This window comes from Corvus hawaiiensis, chromosome 1 (assembly GCF_020740725.1).
Source record: "Corvus hawaiiensis isolate bCorHaw1 chromosome 1, bCorHaw1.pri.cur, whole genome shotgun sequence".
NCBI classification, from domain to species: domain Eukaryota; kingdom Metazoa; phylum Chordata; class Aves; order Passeriformes; family Corvidae; genus Corvus; species Corvus hawaiiensis.
Window position 1 is genome coordinate 5,372,058 of NC_063213.1, and position 21,898 is coordinate 5,393,955.

Here is a 21,898-nt window from a genome sequence, read left to right on the forward strand (position 1 = left end):
CTAGGAAGAAACTTGTGAGAAAGGAGTGAAAAGTTTCTGTATAAATGTTTTAAGTAAGAAAAAAAGTTGATTTTTTTTCCAAATTGAAATTGGTTTTGGGAAGGAGATAGATGCAAGGACAGTTAATTCTGCTGCAAGCAGTGGCTACTTCCAGTACAAAGGGGATTTCTGTTTAACACAAGAAATCCACACTAACAGAGTGAACAACCTTCTCATTAAGCTGTTCATTTGATAAGTGAGGGTTTTGAGCCCAAGCCTTTGGTCTTCCTGATTCAAAACTGACAATGAGGTGGGCAGTCTCCCTGAATTATAAGCACAGAGTGTGAGCCAGACACCTGAGAGATGGTGGTGACCACATGGGGCTGTGGGGTGAGAAGCGTGCAAGAGTTTTCTGGCAGTCTCCCTGAATTATAAGCACAGAGTGTGAGCCAGACACCTGAGAGATGGTGGTGACCACATGGGGCTGTGGGGTGAGAAGCGTGCAAGAGTTTTCTGGCAGCCCTGCTGAGAGATGCAGCTGGTAGTGCCCTCTGTCGTGCTGTGCTGCTGGGATTCTCCTGATGGGCCTCTCTCAGCAGAGAGCCTGCTCTGTGAAGTCTGTTCTGTGTACCTACTTCCTAAAATACACCCAAACCCACATGCACTGCCAGCTGTGAGCATTGTACTGGTTTTAGCAAAAAGTAGTGACTAATATGTTGTCCTTTTATCGCTTGCCTTGATTCTTTAGTGTTTGGGATTGAAGTGCTTAGAAGGATAATTCTTGCCTTTGCTGAAGTGGTGCCTGACCTACAAAGAGACAGAGAGCTGGTTCTTACATTTCTATCTTCTCCCAGTATTATGCCTTTCTAAAAAAGTTTGGATAATTTAGTGTATTTCAACTGAGCCCAGAATTTCTCTGAGTTCCAGAACGCAGTGGTAAACTGGGAGCTGCTGTGGGTCTGTATGATGCAGGCATTTAGAGGACAGGTAGTTATTTGCATCACAGCACTATTACCTTTGCATAAATGGTTTACTGTCCTTTTAGTCCCACACCAAAACCCAGCACAGCCAAGAGCCTACACCTAACCAAAATCTCAGAAATGTGAGGGGAAAAGTTCTGGGAGTAGTTCCTCTATGAAAGATCCTACAGTTCTGCTGCTCCACAGCAGGGATCTGGGATAATAAAAACTCACAGAAAATGCCAGGAACACCACAGCAGACTTAGCAGCTCTCTTCCTCCTGGCAGAGCCCGCTGCCAGCACAGCCCCACTTCCAGCTGCTTGGGAATCCCGGCATCCCAGGAGCTGCACTTGATCTCCTTCCATATCACAGGCAGCTCAGGCACCTCAGTTATGCCACCTTGAATTAGCAGCATCTGCTCTCTCTGTAACCTTGGCACTCGCCCTCTTTCCTTCCCAAGCTGCCTTGCCTAAATATTATTTCTGCTTGCAAAAACACTTGATTGCGGCACCGTGGTGAGACGCCTTCCCTTGTCACTTCTGAGCAGTGGCTGTGTGTTTCAAGATGTGTTGGTGACCTTGGCCACCTTCCAGCTGTAGAAGCAGTTGGCCTTTGGCTTTTCTTCTCATGATGGGACTGATAAACTTCCATAGTTAAGTCTCTTTCTATACAACACGTAGAATAAATACAGGGTAAGAAGAAGCTTGCTTTTTCGAAAATAAAATGGTCTCTGAGGGTCATTCTTATCAGCAAATGTGAGGTTTGAGTCAGATTATCTGGCAGAAGACTGACTGGCCAGGACAATTCGTGGCTCCCAGGGTCGTCTCACACCATTTTAAGTTCTTGCCCAGCTCAAGGCAATGCACACGGTGTTTTTGAAGAGGGGGAGATGGATCTATCCGTTACCAATGACATCTTTTTGCTATAACAAATGAGTGTTGCTAAGGAAACAAAAAATGGCCATGGTCTTGCCTATCAGAAATCCTTGTGTGGGCCCCATTACCAGCACAGCACTTAACTATCACACACTATTTGTCACTGAGGTCACAAAGTGCTATGAAGCATCAGTGGGGAACCTGCTATGGAGCAGATATCTAAATTTCTGTGGCATCAAAGGGGATTTAACTGCCTCAGTATAATTCCAAGATTGTTCTAATGCCTTGTTTAAGCTAATGGGAGTCCAAGAGATCAAAATCTGCTCCTGCTTTTGCTGCCTGAGTCTCTTCAGCACATTGGTCCCATCTGCACTGTAGCACCTCCTCTCATCATTTCTCTTTCATCAGATTGCCACTTTCAATCAGTAATTCCAGTGGTATTGTAGTAGCAAGAAAATAACCTTCCTCCATTCAAAAGGATGTGGAAGCTATCACTGATAACCTCCTAGAGTTATTAGTCCTGATCAGAAGTGCTGCCTGAGCTAAGATAACACTTTTTGAATGACCTAGGGCACTGGTGACTCATGGCCGATATATTCCGTATCACAAAAATCATTGGGAGAACTCCCTGGGACACAAGTGATTTTGAATGGTTTTTAATAGAGGAGTGAGAGAGGGAAGCAGAAAGCAGAGCAGAGGGATTTATGATAAACAAAAGGGAGGAAAGACACTGCAGCAGCGTGTCAGTTTAAGAAATCTTGTTTAGCAGCTTCTTAATGAAGCTTTAAGAATTAAATGGGCTTTTTTTTGGTAATAATTCCTTTTTTGTTGTTTTATTTCTTTACAGTCTGTGTGCGATTCTTCCCGTGCTGTTCAGTGGACATCACAAAATTTCCAGGCAAAATTTGGTGGAGGCTGCGAAAGACCTGCTACAGAATCGTGGAGCACAACTGGTTTGAAACGTTCATCATCTTCATGATCCTGCTGAGCAGTGGAGCCCTGGTAAATGTGCCAGCATTCCCTAACTGGTTAAAAGTGGGCATGGGTGTCAGTGTTCCCCAGTTTAGCTGTCTCTAAGATCTTATGAGCTCTCACTGGTCATTTCTCAAAGCAAAGTATGTCTGGGGCTTAAATAGGTCATCAGCTTTTCTGATTTCACCTGCCTTTACCATATGGTAGGGAACCTTCTTCTGCTGTATTGTAAAATTCTGACTTGCACGTTTTGAAAAGAAAATCCTTGAGGAAGTCTGTGTGAGGAAGTTTGCCAGCATTGCTGCTTCAGCATCCTATAGCTGCTCCTCCATGAGAGTTCCCATCTGGAGACTTGCATTTTGCTCCAGGGGTGGCTTTGTTTTTTCTTTTCTTCTCTTTTTTTTTTTTTTAGCACATTCTGTAACCAGCAAATCACAATTATAAAAGACAGAGAGGGCACTGAATCAGTGCTACCCATGGAGCTACTGGGTGCCTGTATTCCTGTTTTGAATACACCTTAGGTTAACACTCAGTACCTTCCCTGCATGGGTCCTGTTTGTGTCCAGGTGCACATGTGTGTATGGGCACTGGTTGGTCATTGCCCAGGACTCTGATAGGAGATCCTCTCCTCCTGAGATCCCACTGCATACTGGGTTCTGCATTATCAGCCCTGAGTTCTTCACAGAGGTGTACTTATATTTCTCTTTTACATGTCAGCAATCCCTGGAATTGGTTAGGATTTCTCCCAGGTTTTTATCCTGATCTAGAGCAGAGCTGTGTATCGAGAGTTCTCCAGGTCTGGTGGTCACTGGTCTTCTCCTTTGTAAGGGAGTAAGACATACACTTATTAAATTTGCAGGCAGTGCCATGTGTGGACAGGTTACCCACATATTTCCAGAGGTCAGGATTGACTTCAGCCAAATGGATGAATCTGCCTTAAGTAGTAAGGCAAACATCACTTTAGGATTATTCCTGCTTCACCTCACCAGGAATAATCAGAAAGGTGTGATGAAGGACGGCTGTAAGGAGCAGATTTACTAGAAAGAGCTGAAGAGGGAGCAGGCAACAAACAGAATAAACTCCATCACAGCCCTACACAAAAGCCCAACATCCCACTGGGCTGTATAAATTATCCTGTTCTTCCACTCCAGTTGGCATCAAGGAGGCCTCAGCTGGAGCACTGGCTTCAGCTCTGGGCACTGCACTTTGGGAAAGACATGGGCTAATTGAAGAAACTCCAGAGAAGAGCAACACAGATTATCAGTGGCCTAAAAAAAAGAGGAAAACACAGAAGTACTGGGTTTATGTAGCTCAGAGAAAGTCTCTGAAGGGAGACAGGAAGGTAGAAATACATAAATATTGATGAAAAAAAGGAAGAAATAGACTGTTCTCCTGGTCCACCAGAGATGGGCTGAAATGTTGCTCAGGGGATTTTATTTTATTATGAAAAATAAGAGGTTGAATAACTTGGGTAAATAGTAGGCTTCTGAAAATTGTCACAGCTTTGCTGAAATGAATGGACTCTGACAGTTTTTGCACCAGCTTGAGCATCAGAATATTAATTTTTGAACACATTTTAGAGGGGGATTGTCGCTTGCTATAATATGCTTCAGATGAATACACTTCCTTACATATGTAATTAAAAGTGCCTTAGATAACTGAAGACTGCAATATAAAGCTCATTTAATTTAAATTGCATGCATTCATTTAGTTTTTGCTGTTTTCAATTTAGCCAATGCAGTTCTGTATAAGGGCAAATTATCCTGCATTCTCTCACATATCAGCACCGCGCTTCGGTATTTGGACTGGAGATGCTGGAGGCAACACACAACTTTTTTTCTGTTATTCTGGGTTGCTGTCTTCCAAAAACTGAGCTCATCTGGCTGCATCCCTGGGACACTAAGCTCTTAAGGGAGAAGAGCTGTATATACCTTTAAGCCAATAGATATATGGATGTGGTTAAACCATGAAAATACACCTTTAGCTTATTGCAGAAGATCCAAAAACCTTCCTTAAGATTTTAAGCCATAAGCACCCAAACTGGAAGCATACTTTTTAACAGTAATTTATTTAATTTAACAGTAATTTTGGATAACACTGCAGGTATCCCACTTAACTCTTTTTTAACACACAAAGCAAAGCAGAAAAAAAAAACCCCTTCTTGATGTTTTATATGGCAAAGGTTTCATCTGTTGTCACCATGGAAAAATACAAATCACCAGAATTTTGTCATTTGGGTAGGATCCACAGCTTGTCCAGAAGTACAGAAGTGTCCAGGTAGCATATTTTTCATCTCTTAATAAGCTGCTTCCTGACTTACAGTGTGCTTTTAGTAGACAAAACACAGTTAGTAGACAGTAGGACAAGTTAGTAGAAAGTAGGGAGAGCAAAGGAACGACAGGAGGAAATCACTTTAAATGGTTTGTTGTTATTTTTGCAGTAATTGCAAAGTACAGCAAGTCATCTGACAAAGTGAGCGAGCCCCTATGAGAAGTGATAAACTCCAATCTGTGCATTGTTTTCAGGCTTTCTCCAACAGCTCTTTCACACCCTTGAAATATCATTTTTGAAGGCAAGATAGGAGACAGAGTTGCAGTGAAAACGTCACCCCAAAGTGTGGGGACAAATGGACAAGCTTTGGCACAGGCTGCCAAAGCTTTCTTGTCAGTTTAATTACTGTTCCCTGGCAGGCAAAAGAGCAGTGTGACTGCCTGAGTGACAAGTACCACACTTCTTGTATCTCCAGGCACTGGGTGTTTGCTGACTTTTTGAAGCTCCTCAGAAAGTAGCTACAGATCTGGAAATATGTAAATGCAGATAATTCAGATGATTAGCACAGACCCTCTCAAACTATGTTTCTTGCTGCCAAGTGCTCTGGGTCACACAATGGGATGAGAGTAATATGTCACAGCTTGGGTTATCCAGGTTACAGGGACTTGGGAGCAGCTTGTGTAACGGCAGTGGCAAAAGTAGCTAGGGAAGCAGACTGTAATTTGACTTAGAAGCCCCAAAATGGGCTGTATATGGGCAAACCTGACACTAGGATCCTACCTTTTATTTGATTTATGTTATAAAGTGAAGGCTAAACTGTGAGACATCTTTATTTTCTTTCTTTTAGGAGGCATATTGGTTTAGATCTTAAATATTTTAAAGGGGTTATTCAGTTGCCCGTGTTTGATACAGATACGGAAACTCTTTTCATAATGCTCTGCATGAGATTAGTTGGAGAGACAGATGAGATGGGGAGATAGATACCTTGACCTTTAAAACATTATTGTTCTACTAAGTGAATAATAATGAGCATTTCTTGAGGCAGAGAGCTGTAGCCACCTGAAATGTGATGGCTGAGCAGAAGCCAGGGAACTCCAGTACTCCATAACACAGGCAGGTTAATAACCCAATTTGTCATCATTAGCAATAAGATCTATTTGGCAAAATTCAAGGGTCATATTCTGCCTCCTAAATATAGACATCCTGTGCCCTGGGACATCTGAGGTGCCTGGGTAGCAGTGGCACAACCAACAGGAGCTGAGGCAGGATAAATCTGGGCATTTGGGGGTGGCAGTCTGCTCATGGATTCACACTCCAAATTCAGGGTGCATAAGCTCTTCCTACACTCAAAGGATGTCTAGCCAGTACAGCCAGTAGAGGCTGGAGAGAGATAGCCAAGCCTGTGTCCATTATAGGGGAAAGCTGAACAGATCTCTCTTAGGTTAGGGTCAGTCCTGTTTGTGCCTGAACACTCTTTTTGATTGTAATGTTAAAATATGTCTGAAATCACAGACTGTACATGATAATCTTATCAAATACAGACCTGCAGTGCAACACCCATGCTTTCCAACAGGGCTTAGGAGCAGTTATTAATCAATCCTTTGTACTTCCAGGCCTTCGAAGATATTTACCTTGAAGATCGAAAAAACATAAAAACCATGCTGGAATATGCTGACAAAGTATTCACTTACATCTTTGTTTTGGAAATGCTCCTGAAGTGGGTGGCTTATGGCTTCAAGAAGTATTTCACCAACGCCTGGTGCTGGCTGGACTTCCTTATTGTAGATGTGAGTATCATTTTGGAACGACAATGTTTCTCATGTTGGGTTTTACAGTGGGTGGGAAAGGGCTGTTAAGTTTGGCAGCTTTGCATCTGTGAAATGACAGCTGTCACTCTGATTCTGAGCATCACCCCTAGGCAGAGCTCAAAGGAGATTTGGATATGTAGCTGTGCATCCCCGTGACCCAAAGCAAACGGGAACGCCTTTAGTTGTGACGTAGATGTGTCACCCTGCTAACTTGAGTCACATCCCCTTCCCATCCACAGGAATTCTCTCTTTCTTTTAGCATTTAACATCTCATTCCACACTCCCAGCTAGCACAAGGTCCAGTTACCTCAGCCTGCTCCACACATGACCTGGGCACAGAAGTTTTCGGCAGATTAGAGGAGCTGTCCTTGGCGGAGCTCCCCGGCGAGGCTGCCAGCAGTGTGTAACAGTATGTTCAGTACTGGCTCCCAAATATTTACCAGCACAGGAGTCCAGAAGAAGGTGTGAAAAGTCCTCTTGGCAAAGTGGCTTCACTACTACAAAACATTGCAAAATACTCCAAATCCTTGAAATACCGCCACGCTTTGTTCTCCTAATTTAAAAGTCTGAGCAAAAGGAAGCTCGTGTCCCAGGAGAATTGCTGGTACCAGATTTGGCTCCTCCAAAGATTCACTTTGAATTCATGTGGGATCTGCCAAATTTGGGAGAAGTCAGCAACATCACATCCTCCAGATGAAGTCTAACATTTCGTCTCAGTGTATCATCAACGAGGAGGCAGTTATCTCCCTGAGGCCATTTTTTGTTAGCTTGAGGTATTAATGTGGGAGGCTGGCAGAGCATTGCCATGATTATGTAATTTATTAAACTTCAGAGAAATTATTTTTCCCCATTTTACATCTGAACCTTGACTTGAGGGAAGAGCTGCACTTTCTTTGGCCCCAGCCCAGGAGAGCACTTCAATGGGACAATTTACTTTTTTTGAAGTTATGGACATGTTTAAGTGCACTGCTGGATCAGAGCCTTTGGAAGCTTCTCCAGAGCTTTAATAAATTGATTTATGAAAAGGAAATTCTGTACATAAACTGCAGGCCATAAATTCTTCTTTGCATATATGCTTAGAAACCTTTTAAAGGGAAGGCACTCATTTTTCTCAGATTAGCTCCAGCAGAAGAGGAAAGCCTGGTTTAATTATTTAACCACAAAATTGGAATCCACCAGTTCCTAAGTTATAGCACAGCCCTGAAAACTGTTCTTATTGTGATTTAGGTGACATAGCTTTTCTTTTCTGGTTTCTCCATCTGTAAAATGGGACTAAATAGGACTCACCTAAAGCACTGTATGGGCTTCCAGGAATTTGTTATTGGAGTTACTGTTTCAGAGAGCTTCTGAAGACTGGAAGGGCCGGATGAGGGATGAATATTGTCACAGCCATAAGTAGAGGTCTTCCTGATGAATTCACAACAACATGAGTTCATGATGAATTCACTGAGGCAGTTTGGAACTCTGTTGCATCACTAACAGTTTGAAATTAGTTTCACACTTGTAGAACAACATCTCATTAACACCAAACAGAGTTAACCAAAAACTAAGCTAAATTCTGTCCTGCATGTGAAAACCCTTCTTGGAACAGGAGCCACACAAGAATGCAAAGTCCAATTGTAAATTAGCTGAGTGTTTGCCTCTTAATGGTGGAGTTTATAATGACAGATTGGAGAAGGAGCCACAGATGGCCTGGGAAAGGGGCTTCACCTTTCCCTGTCACACATCCGAGCATGCATGGCATAAAGCAGGGGGGACACAGGCCCCTGGGACTCCTCTCATCCCCAGAAAATAAATCCCAGAGCCTTCCTACTGACCCAGAACGTTTTATTTTCTTAACCCACATTTAAATGCTCCACCCACATTTAAATACTCTTTTTGCAAGCTTCCAGTCCAACCAAAAAGTTGCTCCACCTTTGAGTTGTTCTGGTTATTGACTAACTCTAGGCCATCAGTTGCTCTTTAGGGTTCTCAATGAATAAATCTTTCTCCCCTGCACTATTCTTTTTTTAAAAATATTTTCCCAGTGCAGATTATGAGAACCTGGTACTATATTTTTAGCAGGTTTAACAGATGCTTTTCTCCTACCCTATTGCTAACCCACCCTGCCACTCTGAATTGGCACAGTAATATCCTATAATTTTGCCAGCACACTTTTTATTTCAATTTGCATTTTCTTTTTGGTCCTTTGAGAACCAAATCACTGCAACTGAGCTGCAGAAGGGAGTGAATGGGTGAATTAGCTGCTCCAAAAGAAGCAGATGAACCACTTGTCTGATTTTCTCAAATTTATTTGTTTAAAATTATTCACTTAAAAATTCCTGATCTGCAAATTATTCATTAGCAGTTTGGTATCAGCATTCAAAATTCAAGCTGCGATGGTTGATTTTTGATTGGACATGTGAAACCATCTCTCATCTGTGTTTTCTCATTGTACAAATGCAACTCTGAATCTATTTTCTGTTTTGAATAATTCATAAAACCAGCACAAAATTTGCAAGTATTCACTATTTCTAAAAGGGACTTGAACCCAGAGGGGGCATAAGCATATTGCTGCTGAATTTTTTTTTTGTTCTTCTATATATCATGCCTTGTGAGAGACCTTTGACACTGATTTGGGCCAGTGGAACAGCAGAGGCTCCATCTGACTGTTGTGAATTATGAAAGAAAATTCTGTTTTGCAATGCCTAAACATCAAAACACAGAGTAATCCACAAACTGAGAGCTATTTTTGCTGTGTGTAGAATCGCTAAAGGATGATCTCTGGTAATGGGCTTCTCAGCATCTCAGAGAAGCGTGCTAGTGTAGCAGAGAGTGCTTTCACATAACATTGCAATGCAGTAACATCCTGTCAACAACTCTGCTACAGATTTCTTTGGGGCAGAAGAGAAAGGGTTAATCACACCACAAAATGCTGGCTCATTTCAGCTCAGGGCACCTGGTAAAGATGCCTTAGATGTCTGCTGAAAGTTGGATATACTGAACAAACAACGTCAATGTACATCTATAGAAGTTACCCTGCAAAAAAGAAGTTTACTGCTAAAAGTAACACCCTTCTACACTGCCAATATCACCTCTCTGTGCTCAGGAACTGCAGTGGTGGGCACTCAATCCACAGCTCTTTTCACATGAGGGAAAGGCAGAGGCTGTAGTATATCTGTGCAGACAGACAGAAGTGTAGACAGACATCAATATCACCATCAGGAATGGTATTTAGGCCCAGTCCTCTTTGCTAGGATGCACAGGCAAATATTTCCACAAAGAACAGATGTTTTCCAAGCATCCATGCAATCAAAACCTCTTTGGACCAAGTAGATTAAACGAGGAGTCTGAACTTGGCCCGGGATGGAGGCAAGTGGCACCCAAAGTGAATGTTTGTGGGAACTGCTCTCCACCAGGCCTGTCCTGCAAAAGCAGACAATTGGGCTTTGAAAGAAGGGGCAGAGAGACTCCACCAGCTGGGCATGCTGGTGTCGTGTTTGATGTTCCTTTCAATTGTTTCCTCTGACCTATAAATATTATCTTGAGCTTATCTAGTTTGAGCTTCAGCCAATTAATTCTGAGCTGTGTCCCAGTCTCTGCTGACAGCAGATGGATTATTCCATTGCATGGTCAGTTGGGGAAAGGCATAAATGTGGGACTTAGCATCATTCAAAGTCTGGAGGTGTTGCAGTCAACAGCTTCTTCACTCGCTGTTCATGCGCTGAAGGCAGAGGTGAGAGGCTGGAACCCCAGAGAAGCTGTCACAAGAAAGCTCGTGGGAAAGGGGTGTGAAGTCCCAACTAAGAACACTCAGGAAAAAAAGTCCCAACCAAGTTTCATTGCCTGTGGCATTCACAGAGAAATCCTTTTAAACCGGCACTAATGTCATCACTCCACGAAAGTCCATTATCACAAATCCCTCATCTCTACTGCAGCTTTTGTGTTCAATTTAATTGACCAAAAGTTAGTCCCAATCCAGGCTTACAAAAATCCAGCCTGATTGTCATGTACTGATTTCAGAGATGAGGTGATACGGGGTTTTCCCCACCAATTCTTTCTAAGATTGTCCTGTCTTTCAAGATTTGCTAAGTGGAGAAAGCTATTTTCTTAAACAATTGCTTTGTTAGTGATGTTGGCAGCCTCCTTCCCCTCCAGACATCTCCAGCAATGGGTGGTCCTTGAACTATGTCCTGCAGCAGGGAGGGGAGGGTATCTCTAATTCTCAGCTTTTGCCCTGATGCCCCACCAGTTTCTCTCCAGCTGGGTCACCAGGGATGAAAATTGTTCTTTCATCCCTTTTCCATCCCCCCTGCCATGGAGGCAGGAGCTCACAACAGTTTCAGGTGGTAGATCTGTCTGCAAAACAACTCAAGCAAGGCTCAGCAATGGATTTGAAGGCCAGGCATCCCAAACCAGTTATTCAGCAAATCCGCTAGGCAGGATTTTGTAGATGCTTTTATGGAAATGAAATAATATGTATTTTTCACTCTCCTCAGTAACTTTTGTGCGTGGTTCTAACACAGCATGTTTCTGGTGTTTGCCTGGATCTGCTGGGTTTATAACTAGAGATCTGTATTCCCCACTGAGCAGCTTTCCAGATTTCCTGTTTGCTGCCAAATTTCCTGTTTGCTTGTTTGAGGACTGCTCATGGATGTTTAGGCATCCATCAGTTGCACTATCACTTTCCCTGAACACTTAAACAAAAATAAAGGTATTACATTTTCCCAAATAGTTCCTGGAGAGCACTTGCTCTAAGATTTCTGCTTCAAATACTTCACTGTCAGACAAGTAAAGAAGCAGCTAATAATCCTTGAATCTGAGATGAGCATTTTAAAACAGTCTTTCTATCCCTAGTTAAAATTGAATTGAATTAAATTATGCCCTTGTGTCGGATTGTCTTTAAGTGACAATTAAAAACTTGCTGTGCGAAGTAAATATTGATGGCTTATGATTACTTTAATTGTTCTTTTCCATCTGTGTTCCCTGTTGATTAACAAGGTGATTTCTGTTTGCTGTACCAGTAATTACACAATCTGCTGTAATGAGTCATTCCCAAACAGCATTGAAATCCAATTTGTATTCTTGGGACATTATCCTAAGAGCATGTGAATTTTGTCTAGTTTCTGTTCAGAGCAGCACACAGGAGCAGAATGGCAAAAATACAGCCAAGGTAGATTAAAGATAATATGTCTTGTCACTTGGAGCAGCATCTTAAGAGAGAACTTACTAATGTTCTCTGTGAGTTGTCAAAAGTCCATAGGTACAACAGGGTATTATAACTTCAGAGTTCAGTTTTTGACTGTTTTTTCCCAGTTCCTCAAAGCAAGTGCACATGTGGGATTTTTGAAGTTGTCTCAGTGCACATTCTTCTGAGCCTCTCTGATGGCATAAGCCTCCCAGGTAACTAATGGGAGTGAGATTCCCTCTCCAGAAGCCAGGGAGCCTGATTTTGAAGAGAAAAAAGAAGAAAAAGAAAAAAAGAAGGAAAGATTTAAAAATGCTCTTTTAGTACATATTGGCTAATTCAGGAAAAGTGAAAAGAAAAAAATCTACGTGAAGGCGAGATAAGTGGTTTTAATGTGTGTTAGCAGGTCAGCCAAGGCTGTAAATCTCCCTTCTACCACCCCACACTTTATCTCAACACAGCAAAAACATGCAAAAACAACATGCAAAAACATGCAAATGTCTGGTCTTACCTTGGTTTGCACCTCATGTTCCTTACCACATGGATGCTAAAAGGGGAGAGCCCAGGCTTTGCCAAGAGGAAGCACAAGCTGAGTTTCAGACAAGGCACAGCAGGACAAAACATGCTGCACCTGCAAGAAAAGGGGTGGAAAATGTAGGTGAGGAAAAAAGCCCACAGTAAGCCTAGTTCACTATCTGCCTACACCTTGCAAAGTGGTTGGGAGATGACTAATTACTGCAATTGCTGAAGAATTTCAATTACTGAAGCAGATTTTCAACTTTCAAAAGTTCTGTAAAAGACCCATCTCCACTCAGATTTCGCTGAGCTAGATTTACCTAACGTTTTTATTTCTCAAAGTTATTTAAATATGGAGCACTTTTCAATGTCCTTTTTTTAGAAGACTATGCTTAAAATGAAAATAATGAATAAAATCCTGGAGTTCTTGCATGCAGCTTGCTTGGCCCTTTCCATCACTGGGAGTGGAGCTGCCAAGTTCCACATACGGGGATGTTCTCCCTTGCATGGAAGAGCTGAGCTGGGAGAGACACACTGATTGTGTTTTAACAGTCCAGAGACCCACAAACTCTCCAGGGACAGAGGAGGATGGGGGATTGTCCTACAGTTCCTCTCCCTGGTGACCAGTACCTTTGAACCCCAGACTTGCAGACCAAAAAATCATCGTCCACTACCCTTGTGGCTCCATCCAGGATGGCCAGGAGCAGCTCAAGGGACTGGTTTCAGGAGGAGGGAAAAGGAAGAAGTGAAGGGATAGAGGCAGCCTGCAGAATGGCAGAGATTCCTTATTAGTGAGGGAGAGATCAAAGGAATTGGGATGAAACTGGAAAGCTGTGCCTTGGTGGTGTAGAGGCTTTGTGCAGATCTCCTACTCTGGTACGGCTGGCTTTGGGATGTTTTGTGCTGAGGCAAATGAAGTTTCCTACTTTTGGTATGTACTCCTGCTTGTACCATTATCCTTCCTGGCAAAAGTCAGGGATCCCACAATTCTTCAGAGTCCCTCTCCATTCTGGCATATTCAATACAATACCATTCAGGATCAATCAGATTCAAGAACCCAACTAAAGTGAGCTGATTTTCAAGCTAAGACTGCCATGTTTCTCAGAACAATTTGGTATTTTGTCATATTGATTTGGAACATCTGATTAAATAAATGCTTTAGGGAAACAAGCAAATCCGGAACAGCACCTTGAGGAGGCAACACAAACAGATTTTTCTGGTTTGGTTTTTTGTTTTCTTACTTTATTGGTTTGGTTCGGTTTGGTTTTTTGGGGGGTTTTGGTTTTCTTTGGGTTTTAGTTTGGTTTGGGGCTTTTGTTTGTTTTTGTTGAGGTTTTTTTGCTTGCTTTTGCGGCTGTTTTCATTATGTCATATCTAAGCAGGGTTGATCCTAATCCTGCCCAAAAAGAAACTTGCCTTTAGCTCAGCACCTCAGCTCCCACCAGCTGGGATGGAAATGCAGCAGAGCTGATGGGGCTGAGCCCCAGGGAAATATTCTGTCAGTAATCATTGTGCACCCCTGGCACGGTAACACTGTCTCCACATAATAAGAAATAATCAAGTCCACTCCTGACTACAGCATTCAGCATCAGGATGGTTCCCTGAGATGAAACATGAGGTAGCTTTGGAAATCTTTTTAAGGGGACAATGTCTTTCCTCTCCAGCTGCCCTAAATCCAGGCTGTCTCCACACAGCATCTGGATGAGAAGCAGAACGCTGTTGATGATGAAGACGTTATTTTGCTCTAAATCATGACAGAAACACCAGACTTTTCAAGGCATCTGCACCTGCACAGCCACTGTGGAGGGAGCCTTTGGGACTTGGCCAAGCTTTGTCTGATCAAGTTACATCATGTGATCCCCAAAATTCACAGGAATCCCTAGCAGGCTGCCCAGGGAAGTGGTCACAGCATCAAGCCTGACAGAGTTTAAACAATGCTCTCAGGCACAAGGTCTGACTTTTGGGGAGTTCTGTGCAGGGCCAGGAGTTGACTCCACGATCTTTGTGCATCCATTCCAACCCAGCAGATTCTGTGATTCTGTGACCCCTACCCAGTGCTAATAAACAGGATGTCAAGGTGTGGCAAAGGTGCCTGTTTGCAGTAAAAAGGTGAATTGAGACAAGCTGAAAATCCATTCGTAAATGGTGAGGGGGAGAAAACTGCGGATCAATAAGTCAGTTTGCTGCCTCTCTGGATGAAAGCTCACAGTTGACTCGCCCTCAGAAATTAGCTGAGGTTTTAATCCTTGATTCTCAGCCATCTGTCCTGGGAATTGACTGGGGCTGTTAGAAAAGCCTGAGCAGGTGTAGAGGAGGTGACAGATTAAGAGAACAGCAAGACGTAAAGAGGTTCTTCTGGAAACTGCCAGGAAGCAATTAGGATGCAGGAATGATTTATTTAAAAGCATTTAACCCAACAAGAGTGACACATGCTGCTTGCAACAAGGCTGCCCCCTGAAAAGCAAGCATTGCCTTGAAAAGCTTGGACATGAGGATCAGGAGACAAGCTGAGAACATGGAATATTAACAGGGTTTTAAAGCCTGAATAGTAGATGGAGAAAAGAAAAATTTAAAAAAAAGAGGGGGAAAAGTCCTGGAAAAAACAACAGCAAAAAAAGAGTGGATGAAGTAAATGAGTTTTTAAACCTGAGTAATAAGAAGTAGCACGAGGCTTTCCAGGAGATAATTTTTGTTTATAATTAATCTAGGCACTCGTGTAGCCCATCATGTTATAATACATGAGAGCACTCCATGAGCAGCTGCAGTGAGGGAAGCCCTTTGACAGCTCATTTCCAGACATGTTTTCACCTCCAGGCCATGGACCAACCCCAGAGCAGCCTTAAGGAGTTTGTAGTCCTTACCTGAACATGAGGGTTTTGATTCAAGGAAACAGGGAGCAGAGATGGGAATTTAGGTCACCTTAGTGTCTCTCTAGTGTCCTATTTTTAAGACTTTCCTTTAACTTTATGCCTTTCTTTCATAACGTGCAAATTCTGGATTGGCAGGTGCAATCCTACAGTTTGGCATCTGTATGGCAGATAATGCAGTGTCAGAATGAAAGGACAAAGGGATATTTTAAAAAAGTGAAATGACAATAAAAGTCTGCTGGGAAAGGGTGGATGCTGAAAGGAATACCAAACTCATTACAAGCTTCCTTTTCCCAGCTATATTTCAGAGTGCCAAAAGAAGTTCCATGTATTTCAATTTATTTGCAAAGTCCCATTTCCCTGTAGGTTTTCCAGCTTGCATTTGGGGTAAAGACTGAATTTTGTTCTTTTTCAAATCAAGGGGAGAAACTTTTATCTTCAGGCCTGGCTCTAAAAGACACTGGACAGTGAAGAGGTCATGGAGTGATCCTATCCTTGGCAGCAAAAACAGGAGAAGGCAGGCTGGATTGAAAAGATGCACCCAAAGCAATCCAAAGGCTCTTTCTCCTATTTTCATTTTTTTTAAAAGGCACAATTAGAGAGGGAGAGACAGGTGTTTCTGGGGCACACAAAAAGCTATTTGAAAGCACCAGGAGCCTGCATTAGCTGGAACTGCTTATTTAAATAAGTGGCCAGAGCTTTCAGCTTGGCTGCTGTGCTTCCATTCAGATGTCTTTTTTTTTGCCTGCTGTTCCCTCCCCTCTAATTTGAACAAGCAGGTTAATTTGATGAAATCCCTGGCTGCATAAAGCATATGCTGTTGCCCATACCAGGAAGGAGGTCTCCCCTTCTCCCTGGGACAGACACTTGCAGGGCATTGCTCTCAGATGTGTGCTGCAGCAGGCATTTAGTGGAGATTCTGGTTGGGTTTAGGATTTATGTGATTATCCAAGGAGGATTTTTGCTGTTGCTCAGGCAGAATTCCTTGTTTTCAGGGCTCTGCTATTAATTCATCTCAGTGGTGGTCAGGGGTTAATTAAAACATGCAGTCTGTGCTGGGTGGTGCCTGCCTCAGAATGGTGCTGCTCAGGTCTGTCTGCTTCCAGCTCAGTCTGGTGGATGCTCCCAGGTTATCTAAAATCATGTCCTTTTAGGCTGGTCGGAAGGAATTAAAAAAAGAGAGGAGCAGCCTTTATTCCAGCTGAAACAGTTTATTCCAGTTTCTCCTTGCTATAGGAATCTCCACCAGCTCTGGGTGAAACACTGCTCCCAAACTCTGTGCCCCTGACTCCTGTAATCCACCCTGGACTGGGAGTCTGTGGGGTCTGCTAATATGATACTAAAATGTGTTCATGTAGGGAGGAACCCACTGCTGTTCAAAATGCAATCAGTCCTTGGGAAAAAAATGTCTATGATCTTCTGATTAAAGGCCTTTTTCCCCTCTGTGTGCTGCATTATCATATTTCCTACTTAATAATTGTTTTTCTGCTGCCTTAAACTTCTGTTCTGGTGGCTCTACTGGCTTTACATTGGTTTACAACACTGATTGCTTAAGTCACTGTCAGATAATGAAGACACATAAAATTGTTGTAGAATTTTATCTCTGTGTGTTCATGGTGAATAATTTATAGTCAGACAATGCTGCAAATCTGTAGCTGGTGAATGGCTGTGAGATCAGCGTGAGCACACTGAGAATTTAACACTACTCTGGGTGCCACCTGGACACATACACAAGTCATATTTCTTACTGTAAGAATGACAGAAATTCTGCAAAATAGTTGAAATTATGACAAGAAAGTGGAAATTACTGAAAAAATGTTCTGATTCCTGGACAAGACTTTGAAGTAGATTGTCAAAATTATGAAGGCATTCAGAAATTATTCTCATTAGAGTTATATTACATATGTGTTCATATAATTTATACAGCTATCAGTGAGGCTAACCTTTCATCAGAGATCCTTCCCTGTGTTCTAGCACTCTAAATTCATTGATTCTTCATGATTTTGCCCTGAATGCCATCCAGACCCAAGCTAATGCCACCAAGACACACAGATACCAGGAGACTGGCTTTCAAAACACCAGCCACAGATCTGGTAACTCCCATGGCTGGTATTTCTAGTGCCCAGTGCACCAGAATTAAAAGCTCTCATTTTCCCCTTGATCATAAGACTGAAAATGGCAACCATAAAAGCTGTGGGGTTCATTTATCTCTCCCTCCTCCCAGCTCCAGGCACCTGTCATGCAAATTATTGTAAAATCTGTACAGATAAACTTGTGTGTAGATACATGTGGGAATATAGAAATATGTGGGATTGTAGAAGTATGTGGGAATGTAGAAATACATGGGAATATAAAAATAGAGGTCTATATTTATACACACAATATACTTACAGATACATAGATAAAGCTATCTCTGGGCAAATAAAATGAGGAACAGGGGCAAAAATCTTCTCTAAATGCCAGGATCAGAGAGAGCTCCACACTCCCTGCCTATCTACAATAGCAAGAAGATGAATTGTTTAGGTAGGATCTACAAGGCTTTGCCAGGGGCCTGAGCTTTGATGGGAAACTCTACTATTGAGCTGGGCAGTAAATGCTGACTCTTTTAGGGTTTCCCCTCTTTTGGGCCAGGATAAACTTTGGTAAGTGTCTGACAGCACTGAGGCTGGAGCCTTGGCTGTGCTGAGATGATCTGGGGAATGCAAAAGGGAAGAGTTGCCATGTGATTGACATCCTAGTCCATGAGTTTAGTGAGACGTGTCACAGGCTGTGGAGGCAGAATTGCACACACTGATTTATGAGGACCTTTCTCCTCCTTAGGGACCCTCATTGCTGGCCAGGTTGTGCACTGGACTTCAGGTTAGATAGAAAATTCTGGTGACAACGTTGTTCTGAGGACTTCAGGGGCACCAAATGAGCATCAAGTCAAGGGGATAAGGAACAGTCTAGACCTAACACGGGGAAACTATTCCTTGATTGAGTTAAATGGAAAGATGTGAAATCTTCTTAGTAAGATCTAGCAAGTTCTGGAAAGACCTTCAAGGGAAATGCTGGAAGCAGAGCAAATGGGAGCGGTGATAAATCTGCTTGGCTCAGAAGAAGTGCACAGGAGGATGAGGAATTCCATACCTTCCCTGTAACCTGCTGTGTAAAAGGTGAAGTTGAGGTGAAAGCTCAAGGTCAACAGCAAATTGGGTGTTTTATGGGAAATGGTTCCAAGCAATAGTGGCTGCTTGGGATTCACTTGCTCTCCACCATGTTACAGTGCTGCCTGAACTTCAGGGGTAGGTTTTTATGAAAAACCTTCAAAACTATTTGCAAACAGGTACTGAAAACACTAGAACTGTGTGTGTGACTTATTCTGAATCTGGAGGTTACATTGACCCTAAAGGTGTTTTCTGGGTGCCAGCACATTTTTGATTCTGAGCAGAGCATGAAGCAGAACTTTAGAGCAGCTCTGGGCTGCATAGCCTTGCAACAATAAAAAAATAACAGAAATAGCTGACTTCACCTTTTGTTGTGATTATGTGGGGCAGTCAGCACCAATTTTGAAAACTGCTTGATTTTTTTCCTAAAAATAACCTTCCGGGTCACTTTTAATCAAGTCCAAATGGCCAAGTCCCTGTGTTAGTAATTCTCCTATAAATAAAATTTGACAGGGATACCTTCAAAACCAACATCCAAGCATTTAAACAAGTTCTCTCCAACTCTGCTCTGACTCCAGCCTTGTAAATCGTTGCCAAATATCACAGAGCTTCATGACCTAATCCTCTGCAGAGATATCTAATGCTGTGTAAATCTGTGTCAGGAGGACAACACCACCTGTGATGTGTTTCAGGGTGGCATTTATGGCACTCAAAAGAAAATGGGAACCCACTCAGATCCAAAATCTGGTCTTGCAGGATTTGAACCAAAAACCTTCTGCCTTGGGAGAAAGGGCAGTTATAGGGCACAAATCCAGGATGAGGGAGGAACCATGCAGATGCACCAACCAAAGCAGTTTGAAGACCTTGATAAGATCTGTCTTTCAGTCATCGTGGGTGAAACCAGCAAAGAAGGGTGTTGGGTACCCTGTATTTGATTAATTTTCATTTAAATATCTACATTCATTTTACGGATCAATGTTACAAGTGAATGATCTTCCCTTGGTATGTGAGTGTGTGGATCTTGGTTTCTATCTCTGAGCATACAATCATTGAGGTGTTTTTCTTACACCTTCAGCCTTTCTGGATAGGAACCTCAGAGGCTTTGTGAGGTTAAGGCTGTTTTCTGCACTAAACTTTCCACCAAAGGCAGAAATATGTGCCACAGTGTTATTTCTATCATGATTTCTCCGTAATGGCAGTTATTTTACACTTTTAAGATGACTTAATTGAATGGCTTTAGTATATAACTACAGTGCACATTTGTTTACTGCTGTTAGACAGATCCTCAGCCCTTTCTCATTATTTAGGCAACATTAAATTAGTGGGTAGAGTGAATAAAAGGGGGAGGATTTGAACTCTATGTTAATGCAACTTCAGAGTACAGGATGTAAACCAGGCTGGTGAGAAACAGGGAAGGCAGAAAATGGGTGCACTGGTGAACTGAAGACGGTTTTTAAGTTAAACCCAGATTTTCATCTTCAACTGTGAGCATTGGGTGTGTAGGCATTTGGGTGAAAGGAGCATGTCAAACCTATGGCATTGCTTACTCAAAAATGATTTAGGCATCATGCTCAGGTCACAGGTTCACATCTGCTTTCCTAGAGATGGAAGCAAAAGCTTTGTGGGTGATTTTTACCTCCCCAGTGTCTACAGGGCCTAAGACACCAGACCTTGAACCCAGTCTGCCTGTCTACTGTGATGTTCTTACAGGGCACTCATCACAAAAAGGCAGAAGTGTTTATTAAGCCCTTCCTTCCTCCCCAGCCGCTGGGTCTGTACACAGGAGGTGAGTCTGTGTCACACCTTGTTAAAGAGTGACATGTTACAGGGTGACAGCCAGCCTCTGTGCCACTTAGTCATCTGCAGAGGTGGGCTGATTTATCCTGGCAGAAACCCCAGCTCAGGCTTGGTTTCCCTGGGACCTCCTCCCCTTAGTCACCCACATGCCATATTAAAGCCATCAGCAGGTAAATAATTTAACAAATTGATCAAGTTTCTACAAAGGTGCTTAGTTGTGCAGACAGCACTGGTATGTAAATAAAAGCATATTCAGGAGAAAGGCTGCTCCATAGGGGACACTGTCTTGGGACTTAGGGGAGGCTGGGCTTACCCTGATTTATCCCAGAGCTCATGGATGATGCTGGGCTGGTCAGCCAGCAGTGGGCTTCAGAGTAAAAATCATCCCATCCCAAAATTAAAAGGAAGGTTTTCCTCCAGATCTGTCAGTGTTCATGGGGGTGCTGGAGTTTCCTTACACTAAGCACCTATTTTTTATAATGTAGAGGAGCCTCTGCTTTTAGGCTTAGCTGCTATCTTGAAAATGGCAACAACACCCACTCCTCGCAGATGAGCTTTGCACAGTCCCATTGGTGAGAGTGAAATATCCAATACTGTGATGAGTGGGGCTGTGCAAATGGTAAGAAAACAAATTAAAAAGGAAGAAACTGTGATAAACAATATACACAGGTCTCTCCTTCTAAGAAAATGGTATTTTATAGTATGTGGTGATTAATTCTGGTTGGGTTTTTTTGTTGTTTTGGGGTTTTTTTAATACATGCAAATTGGCATGATACCTACGGTGTTGGAGAGCTGTTTGTTTTCACTCCTTGCTCAGTAAGATTTCAGGCTATGAACACTGATTGGAGCATGCAAAACCCTACTGCTCCATGTGTTCATAATCTCCACTCCACTCAGTTCATTCAGAATCCAGTCCTGTGCCTGATTCCACCCACATTTCTGACCATCTGGGGCACGAAAAAAAGCCTTGAGAACATGAAGAACATGGGAACCCCTCCATGGTGCTTCCAGATTCAGGAAGTTTATTTCAAAGAAAAACTCTTTGAAAGGTATGAACCTCAACACTGAGCACCTGTCAAATTTCCCTCTCCTTTAGAGACTGTGCAGAAAGCAGAAAAAGTGAATAAGAGCAGAATGGAAGAGCCATGAACATCATTCTTTTGAGGTCTGTGGTATAGTCATGTCTGCCAGCAATGTGGAAGACTTGTTTCTAATCACTCAGTTAAAGACTAGTGATTAAATGTAAACACTAAAATCCTTTATCTCTGCTGGAAAGGGTTAGACGTGCTTTCTTCCAAATAGCTCTAAATTATAACACATGACTCATATTTTGGGTACTGGAAGATACACACACCTTGGGGAATGCACAAAAGCAGCACAGAGTGGTGGGTCTGTAATGGTGATCTCCTTTCTCATCCACTTTGTGAAGGACCATCCTTTCCTCTGTGTGGATCCAATGTGATGGCTCCCATTTAAGACTTTTTTCCCCACTGTTCCACTAACCAGCTGTTTCTTTCCGGGGAGGAAAGTCAGAAGGGAA

General features: G+C 42.6%; 1 protein-coding gene across 5 annotated transcripts in view; it reads left to right on the forward strand.

Moving 5' to 3' along the window:
• LOC125333446 (sodium channel protein type 5 subunit alpha-like) overlaps nt 1-21,898 on the forward strand; it is a 216,089-nt gene that overhangs the window by 171,159 nt on the left and 23,032 nt on the right. For all 5 annotated transcript variants that reach the window (XM_048319415.1, XM_048319370.1, XM_048319497.1 and 2 more), the window contains 2 exons: nt 2,662-2,816; nt 6,671-6,844. In XM_048319415.1, coding sequence (XP_048175372.1) covers nt 2,662-2,816; nt 6,671-6,844 — 329 coding nt within the window. The remainder of the gene's footprint in view (nt 1-2,661; nt 2,817-6,670; nt 6,845-21,898) is intronic.